Raw genomic sequence first — 27,807 nt, forward strand, 5'->3', positions numbered from 1 at the left:
TGTATAAATATGATATTAATGATGCTGTCAATTAAGTAGATATAATTTATAGAGATGATATGGTAAGTTTAATACGTAGAATTAATCATAAACTACATTATACTGATGCTACCAATGATACAGTCAGATAATCATATATACTTTATGCGCTACATTGAAAAAATGATATTCTAAGTTAAATTACTTATAAACTAGTTTATTCAAATGATATCCATGTTACCAAGGATACTGTCAAGTAATTATGTAAAGCTTAAACACCACATTATACAGATGTTATTGTAAGTTAAATACAATATAATTATTAATAAACTAGTCTAGACATCTGATGAGAATGATACAGTAAATTAATTATATATCACATTATACAGATGATAGAGATGATAGAATGAGTTATTATGTGCAATTAGTCATAGTTATGTAGGTATAATTAATCATACAGTACACGATACAAGATGATATGGTAAATTATGTAGGTATAATTAATCATAGGCTACATGATACAAGGTGATATAGTAAATCATGTATGCATCATGAATCATAGACTACTGATACAAGACCATTTATTAAATCATGTATGTAATAAATCATAGACTGCATGATACAAGACAATATAGAAAATCATGTATGTATAATTAATCGTAGACTATATGATACAAGGCAATAAAGTAAATTATGTATAGAGTACATGATACAAGACGATATAGTAAATGATGTAGGTATACTTAATCATAAACTACATGATACGAGACGATTTCGTAAATCATGTATGTGTAATTACTCATAGACTACATGTTACAAGAGGATAGAGTACATGATACAAGACGATTTTGTAAATCATATATGTATCATGAATCATAGACTACATAATACAAGACGATGTAGTAAACTATGTATGTATCTTGAATCATAGACTACATGATACAAGACAATATAGCAAATCATGTATGTATAATTAATCATAGGCTATATGATACAATAAGATTTAGTAAATTATGTATGTATAATTAATCATAGACTACATGATACATACGACTTAGTAAATCATGTATGTATCATGAATCATAGACTACATGATACATACGACTTAGTAAATCATGTATGTATCATGAATCATATACTACATGATACAAGACGACTTAGTAAATCATGTATGTATCATGAATCATAGACTACATGATACAAGACGATATAGTAAATTATGTATGTATTTATGAATCATAGACTACATGATACAAGACAATATAACAAATCATGCATGTATAATTTATCATAAACTATATGATGCAATAAGATTTAGTAAATTATGTATGTATAATAAATCATAGACTACATGATACCACACGATTTAGTAAATCATGTATGTATCATGAATGATAGACTATATGATACAAGACGATTTAGTAAATCATGTATGTATCATGAATCATGGACTACATGATACAAGATGATTTAGTAAATCATGTATGTATCAAGAATCATAGACTACATGATACAAGACAATATAGTAAATTATGTAGGTATAATTAATCGTAGACTACATGATAGAAGACGATATATTAAATTATGTATGTATCATGAATCATAGACTGGGCAAGGGAGTAAGAGTGGGCGAGGGAGTTCCCTCGTGATTGGATGGCAGTAAGAGTGGGTAAGACAAGGCGCGACAAGACGGAAAGGAAATCAAACAAATCCAGAAGCAGGACGAGGGAGGAGATAGAGAGCGGGGAGTCACCCGAGCTGGAGAGGGAGGTGGTGGAGAACGAGAATGACGTTGCGACACGAGACACAATCGTGGGTGTACTCGGAGGCTTCACAGAGACTCAAAAGAACGGGAGGGGGTTGTGCCAGGTTCCATGAGATGCATATCATGGAATGTGCGGGGGCTCCGGGATGCCAAGAGGAGAGGGATCGTGGGCAAATATTTACGGGAGTGCGGTGCCACGGTGTTGTGGTTACAAGAGACGATGTTGGAGGAATGTGGAGTAGGGGACTGGCATGTGGTTGGAGGGAGTTTGTTGGAGGGTTTTATTTTGGTGAACGCAAATGGGTGGTCAGGAGGGGTGTTGATTGCTTGGAACGAGGCAATCTTTAGGAAGGAGGAGGCATGGCATAGTCAACTTACGGCGACAGTAAGGTTGACAAGGAGTGATGGTCTTGGGGTGGTCGTATCTTCAGTTTATGGACCCGTGAATGCCAGCTTGAGGGAGGGCCTATGGTTGGAGCTGGCGGAACTTGTGGATAAGTTTTGAGGGATGCCATTGTTGTTTGGTGTGGATTTCAATGTGACGCTGGAGACCAATGATAGGCCCAATGGAGCAGGGGGGTGTGATCAGGGGTCAGAGGAGTTCTGGGCTTTCTTGGCGTCAGCAGGGTTGTAGGAGATGGGGCCCATTGATTGTTGCTACACATGGCTGGATAGGTTCTTATGCTCTGTGGAGTTGATGGAGAGGTTCCCGGGAGCAGATGTGCGCGCCCTGTCCAGACCTATATCAGACCATACCCCGATCATTTGGCAGACTCATGAGGGCCATGGGCGGACCACGTATGTTTAAATTGACAAGTCATGGCTACGAGAAGGGGGGTTCAAAGAGGAGGTAAAGGATATATGGCACACACAATTGGAGTAGGAGCCAGGGGCTAATAGAATGGCAAACCACATAGATGGGCTGAGAGATCATTTGAAGAGCTACAGAAGGAGGATAAGGGAGGCAAGATGTAGAGTGAGAATCGAGGCCCTCACAAAGATTAGAGAACTAGATGTTGTGGAGGATAGTCGGGCATTACTGGTTGATGAGATTCAGGAATGAAAGAGGAGGAGAAGTGTAGTGGCAAAGGAAGATAGGAAGGAGGAAATGGATTGGAGACAAAGGTCCATGCAGCTCTGGCTAAAGGAGGGTGACGCCGACACGAGGTTTCTCCACCTTGTAGCAAGTGGACAACGGGGAGTGAATCAGATTCTATCAATGAAGGTTGGATCAGAGAGGTACACCAGCATGCAGGCAGTGGGTCGAGCAATGGCGGAGCATTTTCGTTCGATGTCACGGCGTGGGGCCCCGACCAGATGGTGGTGGACGGGCCAGGGGGCGTCACAACTAACCCAAGAGCAGAGAGTTGATCTAGTGCGGCCTTTTGATATGGCGGAGGTTCGGGCAGCTATGGTAGGATTGAATGGCGAAGGCGCCCCAGGACCAGACAGCATACCGGTGTTTTTCTATAAGGAGTTCTGGAATGAGGTCAAAGAGGATGTGATGGCCACATTGGGGGAGCTGAGAAACCCTCAAGAAAATATGGAAAAGATCAATAAATCTTTCCTATTTTTATTACCAAAGCGGCAAGGGCAGAAAATTTGGGCGACTACCGGCCCATATCGCTATCCAACTCCATATATCTTATAGTTGCAAAGGTACTGGCCAATCGACTACAAGGGTGCTTGGGGACTTGGTTGGTCCGTTTCAATCTGCAGTTGTTCCGGGTAGACAGCTAGTTGATAGTGTCGTCTTGGCGGGGAAGATTATTGCTTCGTGGAAGGATAATGGGACCAAGGGGTTCATGTGGAAGGTAGATTTTGGGAAGGCATATGACTCTTTGGATTGGCATCTTTACAAAGGAGGGGTTTCCCGGAGGAATGGATCAAATGGGTGAAGTGATGCGTGACTTCTCAATCCTTTGCGGTGTTGGTAAATGGATGCGTAGAAGGGATCAGACAATGGTATCCTTTGGCACTGATGCTTTTTGTTCTGGCAGCTAATGTCCTAGCCATCAGTACATCCTTGGTCTATGTGAGGGGGTGTATTAGAGGGTTCCAAACGCCGAGCCATCCCTTGGGCATCCCTTTGTTACAATATGTCGATATACATTGTTCTTCATCGAGAGGTCGGTGGATGAGGCCAAGAATTTGGCGGCACTCGTGCGGGAGTTCGCAGATTGTTCGGGCCTGCACATCAATAGAGGAAAGTCAGAATTTGTGGGCTTTGGTTTATCACCGGAGGAGGAGACCCAATGCTCTAGTGCGCTTGGAACACCAGTGGGATCATTGCCTATGCTATACCTAGGGCTACCCCTATCCGTTAGTAAATTACAAAAGGCAGATTGGCAACCCGTGGTGGAGAAGGTGGAGAGACGCTTGGAGGGATGGAAACAAAGAGTTTTATTGCGAGGGGGCCGACTAGTGCTATTGCGTCAGTATTATCAGCAATACCAACCTTTTATCTATCCGTGTTTAAACTTCCGGTGGGTGTTGAGAAACGCTTGAGCGAGCTCATGCGGAGATTCTTTTGGAAGGGGTCCAATGCAGGGGAGGGGCGTGGCATGGAGTTGGTTTCATGGGAAGACATTTGCACCCCAACTAAACAAGGTGGACTTGGAGTACCACACCTAGCTACACTGAATATGAATATGATGAATAGGATGACCTGATGAATAAGGTGGGAGTCGGCCTTTTGGAGAGGGATGAGGAAGGTGTTCCCCTTGGTTAGGGAATTCTTCCGGGCTCAATTGGGGAATGGCACCGACTTTAGGTTTTGGATGGATGATTGGACATCGCATGGACGCTTTCGAGACCTTTTCCCTCGCCTATATGCCCTAGCTCGTCAACGACATGCATTGGTGGAAGAGTTTTGGGATGGTGTGTGGTCTCCAATTTTTGCGGCCAACTTATCCAATCATCGGGTGGAGGATTTCATAAGCCTTCAGCAAACACTGGGCAATTGGCGGCCAATGGAGGGAATGACAGATGGGTGGATATGGGCAGTTGGCACGTTCTCTAGTCGAGGAGTAGACCAGAGGTTGAGAACACACAACAATGAGGACCCGATCATCTTAGGGGCATGTCGCTCAATTTGGAGGCAAAAGATACCTTTGAAGGTTATGGTGTTTGCTTGGTTGTTCACCAGAAAGCGGACAATGACCCGCGTGAGACGTCAAAGGTTTTTCCCGATAGAATCATCACTGTGCCTTATGTGTATGGAGGAGGAAGAGGAGTGCGAGCATCTTTTTTCCCAATGTCTGATTGCCCGTGCGATATGGGCTAGCCAGGGACTAGCAGAGATTACGTCGAGCTCGGTCCTATGGGCCACACTGCTGCGGCGTCAACATGGGTTTGAGAAGGAGTGGGGGCTGCGATTCACGGTGCTATGGGCGATATGGTCCCAACGCAATGAGGTCTTATTCAAGGGGAAGGCAATGTCGGTGGATAGGGCTATAAGTGAAGTGGAGAGACTTATGTTTTGTTGGTTTGGTCCTGGTTGAGGTGGAGGGTATGGGGGGCACGATGGGCCATTGTATTGGCCTAGTTATCCCCCTTGTTCACGTGTACGGAGGTTCACCAAGCTGGGTGATCTTCTTTATTTGTTCAAAAAAAAATCATGAATCATAGACTACATGATACAGGACGATTTAATAAATCAAGTTGGCACAATTAATCATAGAGTACATGTTACAAGATGATATAGGAAATTATGTTGGTATAATATGACATAAAGTACATGATTCGCACAAAGGACCGCATAGGGCATTTTTCTTTGTTCTGTTCTATTTTTGTACACAAAATAGAACAGCTTTTTACATAATTCGAATAATTCGAACAAAATTCGAACCACAATTAGAACAACGGGGAGAATAACAAGGACGGCGAGAATCACAACACAGCTTGAACTATGGACAGGTTCTTCCCACGCAAACATAATCTTGCCTCTTATTGATCTTAGTACCGAAAGAGAAAAAATAATTATTGATTGTAGGAGGGAGAACCAGCCACACTAATGGTGAAGAGGTTGAGGAAGAGGCAAATGAAGAACTTTTTCCTCCGTCTGATGATTTCCCAGGTTGTCCTCCACTCCTTGATTCACCGCCCATGTGCATACTTGAATTTGAAATCCAATGAGATGGGGGTGCCGACAATCTTGATGGGCGACGAGTACGGCCACAGCAAAGGGGGGGGGGGGACAACAACACCTACAGCCACGATAACCACGTAATCCGTTCCTTCTTCCGCAAAGTTCACTCGGTCTCTCTGCTCATCGACCATGCCCAATGCAGCTCAACTATTTCCGGCGGGATCAAAAGTACGAAGCCTCGTAGGACTGGTTCAGATTTTGCCGCATGATGAACCAATTGCGTCGGCAAGTCACCCTCAACTTAAACAAAACCTGTGTTGTTAATCTCCTGATTATCAATGGATTCCTTCATTCTCTATGCGGAGGGTGCGAGTCACTGGGATTAGATGAGTTCCCCACAGGCGGGGCGGCTGCAGTCGTTGGGAAGAATCTTTTAAACCACACAAGGGTGTGTGCGATGATTTGTGCGACTTTGTAAATGTTCTGTTCGGACAACCGAACAGAACGAACAAATCGTACAGATTCACACAAAGCCAACCAAACAACGATGTCTAGATTAATTTTATTCCTTTTTAAATTATATATTAATTTAAATTACTTTTAATCTTTAAAAAATGATTAAAATAAAATTTCACAAAACGAACAATTCGAACCGCACACGGGTATGTGCGATGATCTGTGCGACTTTGTAAATGTTCTATTCGGACAACCGAACAGAACGAACAAATCGTACAGATTCACACAAAGCCAACCAAACAACGATGTCTAGATTAATTTTATTCCTTTTTAAATTATATATTAATAATTAATTTTTTTTTTAAAAAAAAAAAAATTAAAATAAAATTTCTAAAAAAGACAATTAGAACTGCACACGGGTATGTGCGATATCATAGATTCACACAAAGCCAACCAAACAACGATGTCTAGATTAATTTTATTCCTTTTAATCATATATTAAATTAAATTAATTTTAATCTTTAGAAAATAATTAAAATAAATTTGTACAAAGCGAACAAATCGCACAGATTCGCACAAAGCCAACCGAACAACCATGTCTAGATTAATTTTAATCCAACCGAACAACCATCGCCACCAAATGTGTAGATTAATTTTAAATTAATTATATACTAGGTCTTCTTCTTCCTCCTCTCGCAGTCTGTTATAGTAAATTAATTATATATTAGGTCTTCTTCTTCCTCCTCTCGCAGTCTGTTATTTGGTGGCGAGCTCGAATTCTCCCGGAGGAGCAGAGCCCTAACCCTAGCTCGAGCTCGGGGTGGCCATGGCGAGCGAGGAGGGCGACGGCAAGCACCGCAAGCACCGCCATCACCACAAGCATCACAAGCACGGCAGCAGCCGTCGCCATAGCCATCGCCGCAGGAGCAGTCGCGGCGATAAGCACGGGCGAGAGGTGGGTGAAGCCGAGGACGCGGGGGATGTCGGTTTGATCGCTTCCCCCATGGATGAATCGGTGGCGATTGTTCCCGAAACTGTTGTTACTTCTGCTCTTGACCTTGATGATAGGGAAGAGGGCGAGATTCTTGAGGAGGAGGGTGCCGGAATTGGGGAGCCCTCTTTGGATCGGGGCGACGAGAAGACGGTGGAAGCCCGAGAATTGATCGTTGAACACGACGCTCTGGTCTGTTTTTACTTTTTGATTGCCCTCTAAACTATTTCATAAATCGATTGTTTTTCATAAATCCAGTTGCTCGGTGGAGAGAATTTGTTGTTCTTACACTCCTCGTTCTTATTCTAATTAGAAATTTTAACTTGACAATGACTCTCAAAACTCATTTCCGAGGTTACTTCTGTTTCATAAATTCAAATGGTTGGTGGAGATAACTTTGTGATGGTGGATTTCTGATGATATCTTGCCTGCCATTACCGCATTGAACACAATCCTATGGTCAGTTTTGAATTGCTTATGCCCCTAAAAATTCATATCCATGGTCACTTCTGTTTCACAAATCCGATTTCTTGGTAGAGATCAAAATTGTGATTATGCAGGCGATTTCTTACTCATCTCAATCCATTTTTTAATCAAACAGTTTTAGTTTGTCTCATCTTGTGTGAATTATGGGAAGGAGTAGAATTGCTTAATTAATTGATATGTCTTGACTCCAGACGAGTAGATTGGAGCAGGAATGCCCAGATGCTGGAATTAGCTCAAGAAGAAGTAGACAGGAAGAAATTTCAGGCGATCGGATCGAGGATCGCCATGGGCAAACTAGGCGGGAGGAAAACGATCTAGATTCAGGAACCCATTCAGATGTCTTGGGATCAAGGTATTTGGATAAAGAAACCAGGCCAAGGACTCCAAGATCAGGTGAAAGCCCGGATAAGAGAAGAAATAGAGACGGAGCGGCGGTGCCCAGTAGGAAACTGGATAGCCATGTTTCGAGAAAGCATTCAGATTCCAAAGAAATTCAAGGAGAAGGAGTTGCCGGCCGGGATCGTGCAAGAGAAAGATCTCATGAACGGAGTACGACATCTGGGTCTGGTCAAGCTGATCATTTCTCCTATGATAAGAGGGGCAGAATCAGAGATGATCATGACTATGGAAGAGACATCAAAAGGCATAAGGCTGAAAATCATGGCAGTGACAGGGATGGAAGAGCTGGGAGGGAGAGTGAAAGAGCTGGGAGGGAGAGTGAAAGAGCTGGGTGGGAGAGTGAAAGAGCTGGGAGAGAGAGTGAAAGATCTGGGAGGGAGATTGAAAGAGCTGGGAGAGAGAGTGAAAGATCTGGGAGGGAGATTGAAAGAGCTGGGAGAGAGAGTGAAAGAGCTGGGAGGGAAAGTGAAATATCTGGGAGGGAGAGTGAAAGAGCTGGGAGAGAGAGTGAAAGATCTGGGAGGGAGATTGAAAGAGCTGGGAGAGAGAGTGAAAGAGCTGGGAGGGAAAGTGAAAGATCTGGGAGGGAAAGTGAAAGATCTGGAAGGGAGAGTGAAAGAGCTGGAAGTCGTAGCAGACATGATGGATATGAGCATGGTAGATATAGAGAGAACACGAGAGACAGATACCGAGAGAGGGAGAGATCAAAAGGTCTGGAAAGGGGGAGAGAGAGAGATGAAGAAAAGGGAAGGATGAGGAGTCGAAGTAGAGAGAGAAATAGGAATGGAGTTTCAAAGTACGATGGCGATGAGAGCAGAGACAGGCGACGAGATGAATCTAGGGCAATGGATAGGGACAGAGCTAGAAGTCGTGAAAGACAAAGGGATTCAAGGGGATCAAGATATGATGAATCTAGGGAACACAGAGAAACAAGAAGAGAGTCAGGTTCGAAGGGAGTCACTGAACAAGAGGAAGTGGAAGAGAAAAGGTGTTTGTTTATTACTGAGAGTGTCTGTTTCATGGATGAGTTTGATTAGGGCCTGAATTAACAATAATTAAATACTTGTTAGGAGGGAGCATGAGGAGAAATATGAAGAGAAGATCGAACAGCAACTAGCTGAGCAGGAAGAAGATGATCCAGAGAAGATAATCAAGGAGAGTCGAAGACGAAGATTGGCGATTCTTGAAAAATATAAGCAGAAACAGCAGCAGGAGCAGCAGGAGCCACCAGTGAAGGAATCACAGTTTGATGATCGTGCTGAAGGTGACTTAGTTTATTTCATTTGGATCACTCTGAGTTTAGTTTCTTTTCTCTGTGAACCAGTAATGATAACCTTTACTTCATTTCTTTCGATTATATTTCACAATTGGTTCAAGTCCAATGGTTGGTCATCTTATTGGATAGCGATCATCTCTTTTTGTTTTTTATATTTTATTATACCTAATCTCATTGTTTTCATTTTGTGGACTAAAATTGCTCGGTGGGCAGTGGAAAAGACATCCTTGGCAGGGGATAATGAGCTTCCTGAAAATAAGAACGGTGCTTCTGAAGTCTCCACTTCCGGACAACAATTCATAGTTGAAAAATCTCCCGAGGAAAATAGCCCCCGTAGTCAAGAAATAATCTCTGCTCTCTGTGCATTAGGAGCGGGTACTCCCAAGGTCTGCTCCTAATTTCTGTCTAGTTTTCAGAAATTTGTGAGCTATGAATAATGAACTTATCCTCTTCATCCTCCAAAATTCGCCAGAGTGAGCATTCCAGTGATATGTTCTGTGACGATATTTTCGGCGAGTCGCCTACTGGTGTACGGAGAGTGGTAGGATCTTTTCCATGGCAATGTTATCTGTGTCAACTTTTTATCGTATCGTTGCCCTTCACCATCTACTTTCTGTATATGATTTAAACTTCAGATTCTGTCTTGAATTTTGTTATTTTCCACAGGGCAAAGGAGATGATGTGAAGGTCGTTAGAAGCGGCCTTCATGATAACTGGGATGATGCTGAAGGGTATTATGGTAAGTACGTGGGACTGTCCATTTTTCAGATTTATTGTTGGGAACTCTATCCTCCATTGCATAAGTTTTTTCGTATTTACAGTTTACAGATTTGGAGAAGTTCTTGATGGAAGATACGAAGTTATTGCATCTCATGGGAAAGGTGTCTTTTCCACTGTTGTTCGTGCTAAAGATCTCAAGGCTGGAAAGAGCGATCCCGAAGAAGTTGCTATAAAGATCATACGCAGCAATGAGATAATGTACAACCGCAGACGGAGATGAACTCTTTTTTTGTTTTCGTTAGATTTTTGCTTTAGCATTTTTTGATGAATCTTATAAAAATATTCAATTTAATAGATTATATTCCTGTATTTTTATTCTTGCTACAGGTACAAGGCCGGTATGGGGGAGTTGACCATATTGAAGAAACTGGCTGGCGCTGACCCAGATGACAAACGCCACTGCGTTAGGTTTCTTTCAAGTTTCAAGTACCGGAACCATCTTTGTCTAGTTTTTGAATCTCTTCATATGAATCTTCGTGAGGTGCTAAAGAAATTTGGTCGTAATATTGGTCTTAAACTGACTGCTGTGAGGGCATATGCAAAGCAGCTCTTTATTGCGCTGAAGCATCTTAGGAACTGTGGCGTCCTGCACTGTGATATTAAACCTGATAATATGTTGGTGAGTTTCCATAACTTTCAACTTGCATATTTCCTCTTGAATTTTGGAAGAATGTTTGCTTTACTTTTTAGTGTTTACCATTTATTATATGGTCAGGTAAATGAGGCAAAGAATGTCCTGAAGCTCTGTGACTTTGGTAATGCTATGTTTGCTGGTAAAAATGAAATCACGCCCTACCTCGTTAGTCGCTTCTATCGAGCTCCTGAGATAAGTAAGTGAAGAAGTTTTGTTCAACTGCGTTTATGATTATAACTGTCAAAGCTGCACAATCTTCCCCAATCATTTGTGTAATTTGGGCTTTTTTGGGTGCAGTCCTTGGCCTGACTTATGATCATCCTTTAGACATTTGGTCTGTTGGTTGTTGTCTTTTCGAGTTATATGCCGGGAAGGTTTTGTTTCCGGGCCCAACGAACAGTGATATGCTTCGTCTACACATGGAATTGAAAGGGCCGTTTCCTAAAAAGATGCTACGGAAGGTAGAATTTGCAACATATAGTATATTATTTCCAAAAAAGAGTGTACTCAATATTTTCACATTCTAAGATCGAAAATATTTGTAATCTTACCAGTTTTTCTCACACATTCTTTAATTATGGCCTTATGGCAGGGGGCTTTCGTCGATCACCACTTTGATCCTGACCTTAACTTTCATGCAACAGAGGAGGATCCAGTTACAAAGAAGGTAAATTCTCTCTTCCTCTCTCTTTTTCTCGCTTTCTAGAAAATATAAAACCTTAATTACATCTCTTTATTTTTGTGTTGTCTTAAAGACGTTGCTGTTAAAATTTACAATATATATTTTTTACAATTTTCAGACGGTGAAGCGACTGCTTCTCAACATTAAGCCAAAAGACTTTGGTGCTTTGCTTACTGCTTTCCCTGGGGAGGACCCCAAGATGTTAGCCCACTTCAAAGACCTTCTTGAGAGGATATTCATTTTGGACCCTGACAAGAGGATGACCGTGGCTCAGGCATTGAGCCATCCATTTATAACGGGCAAGTAAACCATAAGATGGTCAATTTTCTGAGCGCAGCAATGTTGTTGATGTAGACCTCTGCGTTGAAATGTATAGACTTCATTTATTTTTCCCTTTTTTTCGTTTATTTACTCTTTGGATCACTGGATCCAGATTGTTATCCTTGAGCAGTAAGTGTGCCTCTCTCGAAAGTTGTTCTTTTTGAACTTTCGTTCTCCTCTTGGGAAAGAGAGAGCAGTTCCTATGGATCCATTTCACTGTGTGCTGTTCAATTATTTATTTTCACATTTGTGTACTGTCACTTAGTCTTTGTGTTATCCTTTCTTTTCTGCTGTGAAGAGTGGTCTGATTTTTTCTTTCGGTCAGGGCTTTTTTTACAGGGATTTGAAGGATTGATTGGTTCTCTACGCTGGGTGCTAGAAGCCATCCTAGCGAAGGTACCCGGGTTCAATTGCTAGGTGGCTCTTATTGTCTAACAGTCTGAAACTAACCGAAATATTTATCCGCCTCTGTAGACTTTTGGGGTCAATATACTTTATGGTCTATGTTAGATTATTCATCTTGGTTACATTGTGTAATGTATTGTATCGAGTAAAAAATTTTCTACGCAAAGTTTATTACCATTAGCTTCAGCAATGCTGAGTTTACAACCTTAAATCATCATTAACGCCGGATGCTTGTCTTGCAAGCGCTGATGAATAAATCAAATGCTTTCTCCGCTGCTGTAGTCTTCTGGGTGGGGTTTTTATACCTGATGAACTATGTTATACTACCTAATTTCTTCCTGGTGACTTTAGAATGTAGTTTACGGCGAAAATGTGTTGAAACGCATAATTTATTACTATTCGGTTCTATAATGCTGAGTATAACTTGATGTCCTACCTGATCAATGTGTTAATAGTTCTGGAGGCTTGCGGCATTGTGGAGAGGTGATTTGATGCCTGTTGCGTAGTTGAAAATTCCAGGACGGTATGTTCCCCATCAGGTGCCTAATATCAGCGATATCATTTACGTCTGAATAGCTTACTTGAGATAATCATTCTTACCATTCGTGTCATCTCTCTTCTCCCTTAGTCGTGGAGGTTCATGTCTTCGCCAGGTTCAGTAAGTTCATATCAGTGCCCTCTTTCTTAGTTTCTTCTTTAGATTTGTATCTGCTTAGTTTCTTCTCTAGCAGTAGTTAGTTTTGTTTGCCGCCTTTCTGCTTTCAGGTAGCCGTCAGATTTAACTTTTGTCGCTCTCTTTTATTTTATTTTGCTAGGCCCAAAATCTCTTTGTTGAATTCCCAATTTTGTTTTTGTTCGTGGAACCCATGTCTAGTTTTGTACTCACTGCCCTAATTAGAAAGTGACAATCAAAATAATGCTAGGTCACCTTCGGATACTCATTTTTGTTAACTTATCCATTGTTCCAAGCCAAGTAGCTGATCCACGTTGTATACACAGTCTTTTGTGGCTAAATTTCTTGCCAGTATTATTCTGGCTTTAGAATTAACTAAGTGTAATTTGTTGATAAGAGTATCCGATGTTTTGTATACACAAATCCCCATCGCTTTTTTCCTGAAGAAGTGAACTTAGGTCTGTATCCATTAGTTTCTGCATCCAAAACTAATGAACATTTCCGTATCGGTAGGAAGGGGGATAGACTTGCCGGAAATCCGGCAAGGAAGGCATGACCACAAGGGTTGGTAGGGTTCATGGACGGATGACGGATTCCATTATGAGATGGATGGTATGAGAATGTCAGTCAGTCACCATCCACAGTTGTATTTTCCGTCCCAAATGGTGCCGGTCTGTTACTGTTACGATCCACTAAGCCCACTAGGGGCATTATCTTCTTTCTACATTAAGTATGTTCCCCTTTAAGTATTTGGATTACTGAGTTGTTTCCTTCTAAGTAGTGTCTCTTCTGTCCCTCGACGACGTCCACTCCGTCGAGTCCTCCGGCGACGTTCACTCCGCCATCCCTCCGTCTGCTATTGACCCCTTCGGCGACGTCCACTCCACCCGGGTTCAACTGTCTTTCGATACAATCCCAACTGGGATCTTATCAGTCACCAGTTCCGTCCCCAATTTTATCCGTCCAGGAACTGGCCCTGTTTCGAACCGTCTGCTGCCCGGACCCCTTGGACGGGGCAGAAACAGATAGTAAGTGGGAGGGGGGGAGGTTGGCGGCTTGGTCGTCACTGACAAAGACAGTGGAGGAGGACGTGGCAATGGTGGTGGCATCACTTGACTCGATGCAGAGCTCGAGCTTGTCTCTAGCGCCATTCGTTAAGCTTGTCCACACGTTGCCGCTGCACGTCACTGCTCAACCTTCCCCTTTGAAACTTGTATTGGACGGATTGATGGGCAGGTTATTCGACCCATACGGCATCCGTTCCTGAAACATATTTGGTGCCAACATTACTCTTCCTGGTACCATTTGGGATCCAGACCGTCTGCAGTCTAAGCCCCTGGACGGGACGGGATGACAGGTTTGGACGGAACAGATGATGATCTGTCATCTATCCACAATCCCTAATGGTAGGGTATCATAAGAGACCCAAACGGTATGTGTCCACGGAGAGACAGGAGCTAGAACTTCACTTCATACCTCTTCACTCCCCTTGATTGAGGAAATAATAAGAGGCAAAAATTTATTTCTACGTTGGCTAAATTTGTTGGACCATTTTTTAATGTTATAGTTCTTCTAGATTATTTCTAGTACACTGGCCATAGAGTACTTTGGCTCTTCATGACAGTTCTAACCAAGCCCGCTTTGATAGAAAATTACATAACTGTGTATGATTTATATCGTCGGATTAAGGTTAGTGAATGCAGAATGGATGATGGATGATGGATGATGGACTATGGACAACAGACGACGGATGACGGGCGATGGTCAATGGTCAACGGACGACAGATGGCAGACAATGGAATAGGACAGTTTTAGGATTGGATATTTTGGCCAGTCATCCGTCACAGGGTCTGCAGTTTCTTCCCGTTCCAGGCCATGGGGCTGGACGGAAAGGATGACTGAGCGGACGGAAAATGGTTGTAAACCTCGGGTAAATCACAGGTACCCGAGGACGGGACGGAATGGAACAGAAGAATTAATATGATTCTTAAGGACGGGTGGATGATAGACAACTGTTAAGGACAGATGGAAGAGGATTGGATGGGCTTCCATTCAGTCATCAATTACTGGGCTTGTTTTGTTACAAACTGGATGACGATGACGATGGTATTAATAAAGTTTGGACTAATTGAGTGGCGTTTAATGATGGAATACAATAGGAGCTGGTGAGGGGTTCTTCCAAGGTCAGGATGGATGACTGTTCACAGATTAGATTCCGTCCACTCTGTTGGCCATCCGTCCACAAGCCTTAATTGTATAAATGTAGGATTCGGGATTGATTCTTTCAGGATGAATTCAGAACCCTACTAGGAAGTTGAATAAAAAACCTTTTTCATATCATTGATCCTTTTTCATATCTTTTTCAAACTCACCACCTGACTGAAAATTTCTAACAGTCATTTACTTCTTGTGCTAGTTTTCCTTAGAAAATCTGCTTGGTACAAAATTGCTGATAATTAGGTTGTGTGGTTATCCTTGGGTCAGTGCTGTATAACTCTGTTGGAATAATTTTCTTGTTTAAGTTTTTCCTTGTAGAAGTTTTTGTATTATGTCAGAGTTCTAATCCAGTCCACTTTGACGAGGGAAAAACTTGATGCTTTGTATTTATTATATGTGGATGCGTTTTTGGCCACAAATGAGGTAAGTTTTTTATTTTATATACCTTAGATTATATTTGGATGCATTTTTGGCCACAAATGCGGCAAGTTTTTTTTATTTTATATACCTTAGATTATATTTGGATGCATTTTTTTGCCACAAATGCGGCAAGTTTTTTTTATTTTATATACCTTAGATTATATTTGGATGCATTTTTTGCCACGAATGAGGTAAGTTTTTTTTTATTTATATACCTTAGATTATATTTGGATGCATTTTTTGCCACAAATGAGGTAAGTTTTTATTTATTTATACACCTTAGATTATATTTGGATGCATTTTTTTGCCACAAATGAGGTAAGTTTTTTTTATTTATATACCTTAGATTATATTTGGATGCATTTCTTTGCCACAAATGAGGTAAGTTTTTTTATTTTACATTCCTTAGATTATATTTGGATCCACTTTGGGTCCTATTCTTCAAGACTCTGGAGCTGCTTTTATTGCTGTAATTGAACTTTGCTCTCTGGAACCCTAATTATCTACCTCTTACTATATCATGTTTGTTTGTGATTTTTCATAGAACATAGCTCATGTTTGGTTGGAACTGATTTTAAATTAAGGATGGGCTTTTGATAAAGATCAAGTTCTCTTTATTTCTTCTGTGGAACTATCCAGTCGTTAATGAAGATTCTTAACTTAGTATTAATACAAACATCTTCACTGTAAGCTCTGCTTATCTTTAAGTGAGAGGGGTTAATGATTTATTATTCCTCTCATTTACAGTAACCTAAGTATTATTTTGCATTTAACCGTTTTTAAGTCTTAAGGGATTGCATTATCGTTTCCTTTTACTACTTGCTCTTGCTGCTCCACTCATTTTTATCAAGTAATCTGTATATTAGAAAATATAAATTATTTATAAAAATCACTTAGGTATTAAATATCAAATAGATTATTGAAGGAATGAGTCAAATTAGTTATGAAGAAGACCTTTTAGTTGATGGGAAGAACTTGAGCCAAATGATTTGGTAATGGAGCCTGAAAAAATACTACTATACTTCATATAGTGAAATACTACTATGCTGTATTTTAAGTGGATTAACATTACCATACATTTCTCACATTTTTGAGCAATGACTGCAAAAGTTATAAATTATTAGAAATAAAACCATAGAAAACCTAATGACATTGTGAGATGAATGGAAATAATTCAATTGTTAACATTGCTATTTGTTCAACTTCTTCTGAGAAAGCTACTTTAAACTTCATGCTCTCGTGACATGAATTATAAAATATTACAATAATATACACTAGCATGGATGCTAATGAAATTTCTAACAAATTTACCAATTTATTAACAAGATATAGTAAAATAATAATTGTGCTGTTCAAAAGATTTAAAGTGACATATGTATGCTTTTGACTCATTAATGTTGATAATTGTGGGCATGATTTTGAGCTATATAATGTCTACATATTGAAATGAGTTCCAAGAAGAAATATGGCCATTAAAACTATGGTAACTTGCTACTAGAAATCCATAGTTTACTCAAATATCACTATTCTTATAACTAAGAAAGTGACATATGTATACTAAGAAAAAATTCCCCCCAAGTAAGCAATTTTTACAATGGATTTATAGTTTATAAATGAACTATTGAGTCTTTTTTGTAATACATGAAAAAGGCCTAAATTTATGCCTGAATGATGTTTGTCCGTATGGATTCACTGTTAGATTACATAATTTGGGTAGTATGGGAGGGATGCAGTCAAACAGGGATCTTGAGATTAAACGATAAGCCAGACATAATACAAAATGAGTGCAGTGGAGTTGTCAGAGTAGAAACTTCATTGCCAAGCGCATTTTAATCAGAAATATGAAATAAATCAAAATACCGACTGCTTTCACCCACAGTCATTTCTGACTGATTTGATAAAATTATGACCTGGTCATCTCCTTGATTAGATGTCCCAGGTCTACTTGATTTATCTTCAATCTATTTAACAAGGCCAAACAACTTGGATCGAATCAAGGTTAATATTGTTAAGAATTTTTCTAATGTATTCATTTTCATTGTTAAAATACCTCGATTAAAATAAAGACAAAAATTGGAGATATTTGACTTAGTCAAACTTTAAAGTAGAAAGCCAGGTTCATCTACAATTCAGCATTGACTTTAAACTCAGGCCTACAATTGGCCAAAAAGCCTGTAAAACAATTAATAATATAGCAGGCACATTGTTAAAGACAAAGCAATGTTTTACCACAGGTTTTATATCCAGATCTTTAAATTTAACGAAACTACTTAAGAATGAAGGCCAATGGATCTAAGATTAAATAACGTTTAATATTATTATGAAAAATAAGAGAAATATATTTGAAGTAGACAAGAGATTGACGGACTAATGAGTTCGAATGACACATAACATAAGAAGAGGCTAGAAAAGGGAGAGCTTGACCTCTAGAAATTAAAAAAGGAGAAGACACACTCTTTATGTCTCAATATACTCTGGTCTGTACAAATTTGATCACTGCCTCTACATTGCTTCTTGCTGGGATTTTCCAATGCTGGTGACGGAATCTGTAGAATAAACAAAACACAATAAAACAGTTTGTGGCTAGTAAAAGTCATGGCCAATGCGCTTTTTATTGACCCTATCATGGGAAGGATGTGTCAACAAAGGATTAGAAAAATGATTCATGAATATTAAAATTTTACCTCATCTTACCCGACAATGACAGCCCCCTTGATGGTGAGATAAGGGGCAGCTCGCATTATACTCTATCAACACTCAATCCACTTCGTGTCTACCACCGGGGAGACATTAAGATAAAGTATTTTACACAAAGTATTATAATTTTTAATTGATGAAGGGCTTCTTGGTATGATTGGTCTCTTTAAAGTAACTTTTGTCTCCAAGTGGTTGATATTTCATCATTAGCTTCTAATATGTTTAAAACATCATTAGTATTTTAACATGAGGAGTTAAATTGCTTCCCCATAGTTGCTGAAATCCAAATAAGTGAAATCAAAAGGTGATGAAATTTATTTTAAATGATATCCTTGATCACAATTTAAGATAATTTTTTATATCAGAGATTCATTTTGAAAACTAGAAATCATCAAGAAAGCTGGCCCAATTTATATTAAACTAAAAAATGAAATCCAAATTGAATAATGAGAATTGTTGGTATGGAATAGGATGATGCTAGTTTATTTTTTTATCGCAGCTAGTAACCAGTTGTGTTAGTTACAAAAAAATCAAATACAAATTGATGCAATATAGTTGAAACATACCCATATAGATTTTGAAATAAAGGTAATTTGTACATATAGTTGATGTATCAAAATTCATGCTTGCAATTTCACATTTTGGGAGAATAAATCAGGTCTATATGATGGAATTAATATACATATTTCATGATATAGGATAAATAAATTCCATTTCATGCATTTGTTCATATGTTATGTAACTTTCCTATTTTTAATGAATTTTGCATGACTATGACATAATAAGTGAAGCGTTGTTAAAGTAAAACATATAAAAAGAATAATAAAAAATATAAACCGATATGGGGTTTGTCCCATATTGGTCAGGAAGGTCCTTGGACCAACCCTGAGCTATATACAACATACTGTAGCTTGCCGGAAATGAATCCCCAGCCACCAAAATCGAAATCTGAAACTTGAAATATGAAATAGTAAAATCCAATTTTTTTCTTCATTCTTCTCTCTCAGTTCTCTCAGTCAACAGTTGTTACAGGCCCGTGACCTGAAAAGAGGTCTAAAACAGAGGGATAGACGAAGAAAAAAAAGAATCAAAATTTCTTACCTGAAAGAAGACCCCGTCGGATGAGGATCTGAAGCCGTCGGTGACCCCCAAACAACAAAGAATTCTGGTAAGTAATCATCTTTTAGATAGCTTCACTTGATCGTTAAAGCATGTCAAACAGAGATTGAGGATTCATCCTCAATCCAACAATCAAAGGCAACGATTTCTGTTTAAAAACAAGTCTCTTCTAAGCATTTCATTGAATGATCCAGCTACAATTTTTAAACAAAATTCTTAGATCCATATTTTTAATACCTCTAAACTAATTAAAAATCTCATAAAATACTTGCTAACTATAAAAATTCACACGACTGATTTAGTAGCCATAAAATACATAAACAATCCTCCACATTCTTTACAACGCATCATATAATCTCTATTTCTTTCATGCAATTAATCAAACAATTCATATTCAAGCGTTGACTGCATTTTCTACATTGATCGACTACTAAATTACGTAAATTCACTAATTAACATTTACTTTTAATATATAAATTTGAGCTTCTAATAAAATCTCTAGAGTAAAGTTTCTTTATTAAATCACCTCAAGTTCTCTTTTACTCTCTTAGACATTTCCACAAACACCTAGTGGTGTTTGTTCATCCTCTCTATTGTGCTACATTTCTTGCTTCTTACTAATTTACTCTTCCTTAAATCCCTTGCAATATTCTACTCAACCATCTTCAGAAAATTCATCCACATTTTCCTACCTACTATTCAAGCACTAATAATCATAAGACTCCTCATTAGTATTATCATTCTAAAATCCGTTCTCTCTACTCCCTAACTCATTATTTAATTCCAACTCTAATAGCCAATCCCTGTGGAGACAACCTAACTCTTAGCTGTTCATCTCTGAGTAAGATTACTAATTCATAAATTTTATTTTATTGAAGTGAAAATAATAACAATGACACATTAACATCCAATTTTCACTTTATCAATTGTATTAACTTAAAATTCAAAAATTAATAGAGATAACATGTGGGGAGATGTATAGATTTAATTGAGTGATTATTTATTTCTGGTTAATATATACTTAAAATATTAATTGAAATTCTTACAGTCAAAACCTCTCCAAAGTACCCTGTATTTAAGGTTTCTGCATTGGCGAGTAAAGGAAGGACATCACACATACTTTTGGCTGTAAAGAATAATTTTGATGATATTTTTATTATAGGGACATGAATGGATGAATTTTAAAGACATTCAAATAAAAAATCATACTTAAAATTTTTTAATGCCTTTTAATACTTAAAACACCAAAAACCCAAAAAACACATGAAATCCCAAAAATATGATCGATTTCTTTTCTATATTTGCATTGAAAATTTATAGTAAATAAATAATGAATTAAATATTAGGCAATTGTATGCATTAGCTCTAGAATTACAAGAATTTTGATCCATAGGTGTGTTCATTCTAGATCTCTCAATGGCCATAAACTGTTCAAGAAAAGGACAACCCACTTCAACACGATCAACACTAGAGCGGTGATGACATAATGATATATCTATTTGAGATGACAGAGGTGCATTATGAGTACTCGTATTATCTAATTGTGTAGTTAAATCCAAAACTGTCTTTACTAGCTGTCAATCTGAAAATCAGGTTCAGCAACACTTACCTTAATCATTCCACTTCTTCTAGTGTTTGTGTTCCATGGCAGTTGAGGTCGGCCTAATAAACATCATTCTCTAAAAGGGTCTCTAAAATATTGATTGCTTCATCCGAATATTGATTGCATAAATGTACCTCTACTAGCGGCATTGATCCCCTTTCGACATTGGTCTCTTAGTCCCACATAAATGACTAAACAATTTTTCCTTCTTTAATACCATGGTGGGGACATTTTTGAGTTAACTCCTTTAATTTCTCCCATGCTTCTCGCAAGGATTTATTGAGCCCCTGGCTGAATTCTCATATAGCTTTCTTATATGCATTAGCCTTTCCAATGGAATAAAATTTCTTCAAAAATGGAATTACCATTTATTTCCAGGAATAAACACTTATATATATGGAAGTAAACGAACTATTGGCTTTATCTCAAAGCCTAAATGAAAATAATCCCATTGTAATAACTTTGCTAGTAACGTTGCACAATGAAAGGTTTGACAAATAAGAGTGAATTCTTCTAAATGTTTATAAGTTTCCCTTGAGATAATACATGTAAATTTGGAAGGGATTGAATCATTTGATGATCTATCTTAGAGTTCGACCCTTCGCAATTGTAGCATTAATTTTGGTAAGGGGTTCATACCGTAGAGGAGCTGAATACTCATTCAATCGTGCTTTATATTTATCACCCTGCATTTTCATCTATCACATAATCTTCAACATCATCATAGTGTCTCTATCATTAAAGGTTTCCCCTTATTCAGCTCCATTTCCTAATTCACGCTGTCCAAGTGGCATTCTTCATTCCTTAAAAAAATGAATAGTGATACTTTTATCCAAAATAAGGATTCTAAAGGAAGATGTAAAAAATATACCTATTTTGAGAGTTTCCTAAGATTTTTTGAATTGATTTGCTCTAAAAAAAGGTTAGTGAAAAAAAATCACCAAATAAAGAGAGTAAAAATCCTTAAAGACAACCATTACCTTGCAACAGTGCCAATTGACAGATTCAAATTTGGGATTCAAATTGTGTTGTTGTTGATTTGAGTTTAATCAATAAAAACTATGGACCTATACTTAAGTAATAATTCAAATTATTGGATGAGAATGGTTTGTCTCCATGGAGAACAGATCTTAGGGATTAAGGAATGTTCTAAGTATCTAATGAAGACACGACCATCAATAGGCGAAGAAGTAAGTAGGATGATGTGAATAGAATGAGTGGAAAAGAGGGAGAAGGATAGGCGCAAATGTAAAGGGAAGATGGTAGATGTATGAGATGAGTGAGAAATGAGATGTAGGAATATAACAGTTTAGAGTTTATGATTTAAATGGAAGGGAGAACATGGGATTGATCCTGATGACATAGGTGATATTGTGACACAGATGATGGATGGTGATGAGAAAGGTTATATGAATCAAATAAAGTATGTGATGAATAATGCCAATGTAAGTAAAGAAACTAACCTTAAATCCCTATGTTCTGCCAGGATCAGGGAGATTTCCTAATGCAAATCAGACTATCCTTTTCTCTGTTGACCTTCTCCAAGAACTTAAGACACCAAGAAAACCCTTGATGGATCTTCAAAACCTCAACCTCTTTCAATCTGCCTCTATAGAAGGAAGTGTGTTTAAAGATTTCTTTTAAAAATATTTAGGGCTCAATTTATATATCGAAATGTAGATATGGATATAAGAGATAAAGATGAAGCTGCCCTAAAAGTTTCAGCTTGATCGTCCTGCTTTTGAAAAAAATATAATATTAAGTCTTATTTAATGTTACAAAGCTCAAATGAAATGTCAATGATAATGAATAGATATCTAGTTATATCATTCATTCATCACATATAATAACAAAGCATCAATTATCCAATCCTTGAAATTCAACATTCCCGTGTTAAAATAAAGGACACAACTTCAACACTGTCATGTCTTACTCATCATATAAAAAGTTAAACTGTTTGTATTTCGTAATGTCTTTTTAAATATTAGAAAATATTATAAGGTGAAAAACCCTTAAATGTATTAAAAATGATTTGGTTATTAAAGATACTAAGTATTTATGTTTATTGAAGTTTATCATAAGGAATGTATATTATAAAAACTAAAATGTAGTGGTTTATAAACATTTTTCTGTAAGGAATAATAAATTTATCAAAAGCAAAACTTTGGATCAAATATGTTTCTTCATGATAGAATATTTCATGATTTGATTTATTTTTGAAACATATGATTTCATTAATCAACGATAACATGATTTATCCCTTAACCAATAGTTTTACCATCGGTTTAATTATTAGATCATATAGAATTATCCCAAACTCGAATACTTATAAAAAATCATAAATGTTTTTTACCATATTTATAATATACTTAGAAATTTTCTAGTATTTTCAAATTTCCTTAATTTTATAAAAGGAATTCTTTCCTCTAAAATTTAATATAATTTCCTATATTTGGACTATCTTTTTAATATATTTTGAAGTTTTTTTTGGCTTATAAAAATGGCCTAGGAACATGATTGATCCACATATATGAGTTCAGCTGTGGAGTGGGCTCGGAACCTATTTCAAATAACTTTTTCCTTTAATTGGCAAAAAACACGGTGCCGAGTACGGCCAACCCTGCGGTTGTGCCCGTAGACCGATCCATCCGTGCCTTGGATGCCACGTAGGGGGATTTTATTTATAAAGTGAAATGTTTATCAATGTTTATAGGAGTGGAGTGAGTGTAAATATCTCAATTACACTCGGATCCAACTCGTCCATGCCTATGTGCAGGAAAGGAAACGATACATAAGCGATACCTTCCAGGTGCTGGGAGAAGTGCTTGCGTCGACGCCTCACGCGAGCCCCCCGCATGATGATGGTGGAGAGATACTGGAACTGTCCCCAACTTTAACAAGTGCATTAATGAAGTGCGTGGCGAGGACATCATCCGAGGTGGGCGCAGTCTACCCCGTTGTTGTGATCGTTGGATCAGGCGTGAGCACTCCCACCTCGAGTGCTCCACGCGATTCACCACTCTTGCGGGGCCTCCTTCGAAATTGTGCGGCGCGTGCAGAGGTTCGACAAGCTGAGACGTTCAGCGCGATAACATCCCCTAGCAGTCGGAGGGAGCGCCTACCAAGAAAGGAAAAGGGAGGAAGGGAGTCGTGTGTGTACTGCATGGTTGACAAGGGCATCTGCTGTCTGGTTGCCTTCTCGCAACTGATGACGAAAGCTAGTTATGCGAGGGTGGCACCGCATGATGTCCTGCCATACACGGTGTTTTTGCCATTGGGAGCATGTACCTACATGAAGCATGTCGACTAACACCTGTGAGTCTGATTCTACGATGATATTATGAAGGTTTCGTTCCTTGCAGAGGAGTAAACCATCACTTATCGCCATAGCTTTGGCTATTGTGTTAGTTTGTACGCCATAGAAAGAAGAGAAAGCAAAGAGGATACTCCCTATATGATCCCGGAGGATACCACCTCCCCTTGCTGGCCTTGGGTTCCCTTTGGATACACCATCCACATTCAGTTTGAGGCTGTCAATTGGCGGTGGGTGCCAATGGATGACCTGTAGTTGAATGCAGATAGGGGCAAGGGTCACCGGGATGCCCTAGGCACGAAGGAGATCGCATCTGAGTGCTGAGCGGCAGTCGCGAGTGGGGATCAGATGGTGGGTGCGTCGTATCCACAACTTGACGCAACGCATGATATCCATGGCGCGCATGGGAGTCCTTGCAAAATGAGAAGAATTTTGCCCCTTCCATATCTCCCATAGTAAATAAGCTATGGTGATGTGTTGGATGGGGCTCCATTTAGAGCATATTGGGAAGAGAAATATCTTGCCAAAACACTCCAACGGGGTTAGTGGAATATGAAGGAGTGGGCGCCATAGGTGCGTGATTTAGCGCCAACATTCTATGGCTGTCTCACTATGGAAAAAAAGATGTTCCATAGTCTCAATATGTGGAAATGCGGGACAGCAGTTGCAACGTGAGGTGAGAGAGTGGCCTAGACGGATCACCCGATCATCAGTTGAGAGTCCACGGTGCAGGAGTCTCTAGAGGAAAAAAGAGATACCGGTAAGGATCGTTGGGTGCTAGATGTGACGACCCTAGTGCTGGATGGGGGATATCTCACGGAAATACTCCCAAGAAGAACTGCATGAGTATGTGCCGTCGAGTGTGAGCGTCCAAATAGCATGGTCGTGAGTGGACCCGATTGACGTATTCTGGACCTGGGGTAACATGGCGGACAGGAGGCCATGTTGCTCCCATAGGTATGGCGTGTTGCCCATAAGCAACTAGGCCACTGTGAGTTGCACTCGATGTGGTACAAAGCGGGGATGGCAAGCGAAAGGCTCGTCAGCGTGCCAAGTGTCAAACTAGGCGCTAATCGTACCTCGGCCTATACGCCAACATGTGACCTGGGCGATCTCAAGCCACTGTCGCTGCCACATCTGCCATCTCCGATAGGCTCGGACATCCATCTTTCGACGGGCCCACTTATCGTACTTGGTGGAAATAAAACTTCCCAATAGGGAGTGTGTGGTGCATGCGCCATACGAGTTTCTTTTGAAGCATGTCCTGGACGTTTGAGAGGCGTCTAATCCCTAAACCCCCCTCGGTCGTCGGCCGACATGTTTTCTCCAAGTGACCCAATGATGGCGACGCTCGCCCGTGAGGTGACCGGACCATAAGAAATGTGCGCATAGTCGTTCCACTGAGTGGAGGACTGTGAGAGATAGTGAGTGGACCGCAAGGGTATGCAGCGGGATACTCATGAGGACATGTGGAATAAGTTGGATACGTCCTCTAGGAGAGAGAAAATGGAGTTTCCATTCCTCAAGTTTCTTTCTCAATTTAGCGAGAAGGGCATCAAAGTAATGATGTCTAGTGCGTCCGAGAAAGATAGGACATCCAAGATAGTCGAAAGGGAGGCATCCTCGTGAGTAACGGGTAGAGTGTTGGATTATCTGAGAGCTCTTTGTAGTGGTGGAAGGATCAACTATAAAGCTACTCTTTGAGGCATTGACGAGTTGGCCCGAGGCTTGCTCGTACGCAGTGAGGACGCTCATAAATTCCGTATTGGATTTTTTGGATCCATTAAGGAAGAGGATGACATCATCCACAAAGAGTGAGTGCGAGAGGATCGGGCATCCCCTTTTCGTAAAATATGGTTGGATTAGGCCACGATCGATCGAACGTGTGAGCGATCGACTGAAGACCTCCTCCATCAATATAAAAAGGGTGGGTGAGATAGGATCACCTTGCCGTAGACCTCTCGTGGCCGTGAAGAAGCCAGTGGAATTTCCATCCATCAAGAGAGAAATGATTCTCTCGAATGCATGCATCGATTAGATCGATGGACGCATCGGTGAACCCAAAGCGACGTAACATGGGTAAGAAAATCCCACTCGACTCGATCAAAGGCCTTCTCCATATCTAGTTTGATGATGATATTTGAGCTCCGAATATGAGCGTCTAGTGACTGGGCAAGCTCGTTAACTAGCAGGATATTGTCATGGATCTGTCGACCCCTGACAAAACCACACTGTTCAGGCGAGATAAGTCTATCGAAGAAGTGCCCTAGTCGATTTGTAATGATCTTGTATGCAACTTTGTAGCATACATTACAAAGATTAATGGGGCGAAAGTCTCGGAAGGAAATTGGAGTGTCCACTTTTGGAATGAGCGCCAGAAAAGTGGATTTCCAAATTCGCAGGAAGACTTTGCGTGTAAACACCTCCTTGATAGCAAGCACCAAGTTAGTGCCTACGATATCCCAGCATGCAGTATAGCATTCTGCAAAAAATCCATTCGGTCTTGGGGCCTTGTTCCTACCCAAGGAAAAAATGACCTCCTTGATCTCTGCTTGGGTAGGAAGGGCTGTGTTTCAAGTAACTTTATATCATGTTGGGGACATCACAAGCATTTTTTCTGTGATTTGTGTTGATCTAGGATCCATATGTTTCTATGTGGAATCATATTATCATTTCTATTTAGTATTCCAAACTCATTTTGTTAGTCTTTAACCTTATTAATTCTGGTTTTTATGATGCCATCTCTATTAAGAGAATTATGTTCTTGGTGTGTAAAAATGGACATCTGTCCTAGTTCAACTATCAATTTTTTATTTAGCTACCTTCTACAGATCTTTACTTAAACTCCCTATGCACATGATGATCCTTTTTTAAAAAAACATAGTTCATAAAATCAATTACTAATGCATCTTAAACTCAACTTTATTTTTCTTTAAAAATGAATTTAAGTTTTGTAAAATGTTTTATTAATTAAGGATACAATCCATATTTCACCATGTGAAAATATTGTTATTAGATATATTTTAAATTAGTTTAAAAAATTTATAAATTTTATTATATTTCAAGTCAAAGAATATTTATGTTATTTGAAATGTTCGATAAGTATGGTTGATTTAATGTCTAACGTATGTTTATTCAATTCAATATAATTATAAACTCAAAACTAGGGTTTAATTCATTGTTGGTGCCTTTTAGTTTAATCAATAAAGCTTAATGGATACTATGTGTCCAATACAATCCATGTTTTCTAAATTTATTAAAATAAATATTTATTCAATGTGATTTTTACAATGAAGTCTCTGATAAATGGAATGACTCAGTGAATTAAGATGATATCATAATAAAAAATCACTTCTGTTATCTGTGTTTCTAAATAGTCCTATCTAAGGAATAATTGAGATTAAAATCAAGCCATTGGGATAGAATATCACTATCAGATCATAATTTTTCAATATGTATATCTGATCCCGTGGCCATTTATGTGGATACACTAAAAAAAGA

General features: G+C 39.2%; 1 protein-coding gene and 1 pseudogene across 5 annotated transcripts; both read left to right on the top strand.

The window, feature by feature from the left end:
- The first annotated feature begins 7,027 nt into the window (after positions 1-7,027).
- Positions 7,028-16,175, top strand: LOC144713299 (Protein kinase superfamily protein). 5 transcript variants are annotated; one of them, XM_078587870.1, is made up of 15 exons: positions 7,028-7,473; positions 7,959-9,154; positions 9,237-9,430; positions 9,656-9,828; positions 9,915-9,983; positions 10,109-10,181; positions 10,264-10,420; positions 10,550-10,841; positions 10,938-11,052; positions 11,154-11,317; positions 11,449-11,523; positions 11,657-11,837; positions 12,185-12,255; positions 12,720-12,803; positions 12,893-16,175. In XM_078587870.1, exons 1-14 carry the CDS (start codon positions 7,117-7,119, stop codon positions 12,768-12,770), a joined length of 3,168 nt encoding a protein of 1,055 aa, XP_078443996.1. In that variant the 5' UTR covers positions 7,028-7,116; the 3' UTR covers positions 12,771-12,803; positions 12,893-16,175. The 5 variants fall into 5 exon arrangements, with proteins under 5 accessions (XP_078443996.1, XP_078443997.1, XP_078443995.1 ...); XM_078587871.1 differs by having other exon boundaries at positions 12,720-12,787; XM_078587869.1 differs by having other exon boundaries at positions 12,720-16,175.
- A 5,031-nt stretch (positions 16,176-21,206) lies between these two features.
- Positions 21,207-21,280, top strand: LOC144713376 (small nucleolar RNA R71; annotated as a pseudogene).
- Positions 21,281-27,807: the final 6,527 nt, after the last annotated feature.

The sequence above is a fragment of the Wolffia australiana genome, chromosome 15 (genome assembly GCF_029677425.1).
Source record: "Wolffia australiana isolate 7733 chromosome 15, ASM2967742v1".
In the NCBI taxonomy this organism is placed as follows: Eukaryota; Viridiplantae; Streptophyta; class Magnoliopsida; order Alismatales; family Araceae; genus Wolffia; species Wolffia australiana.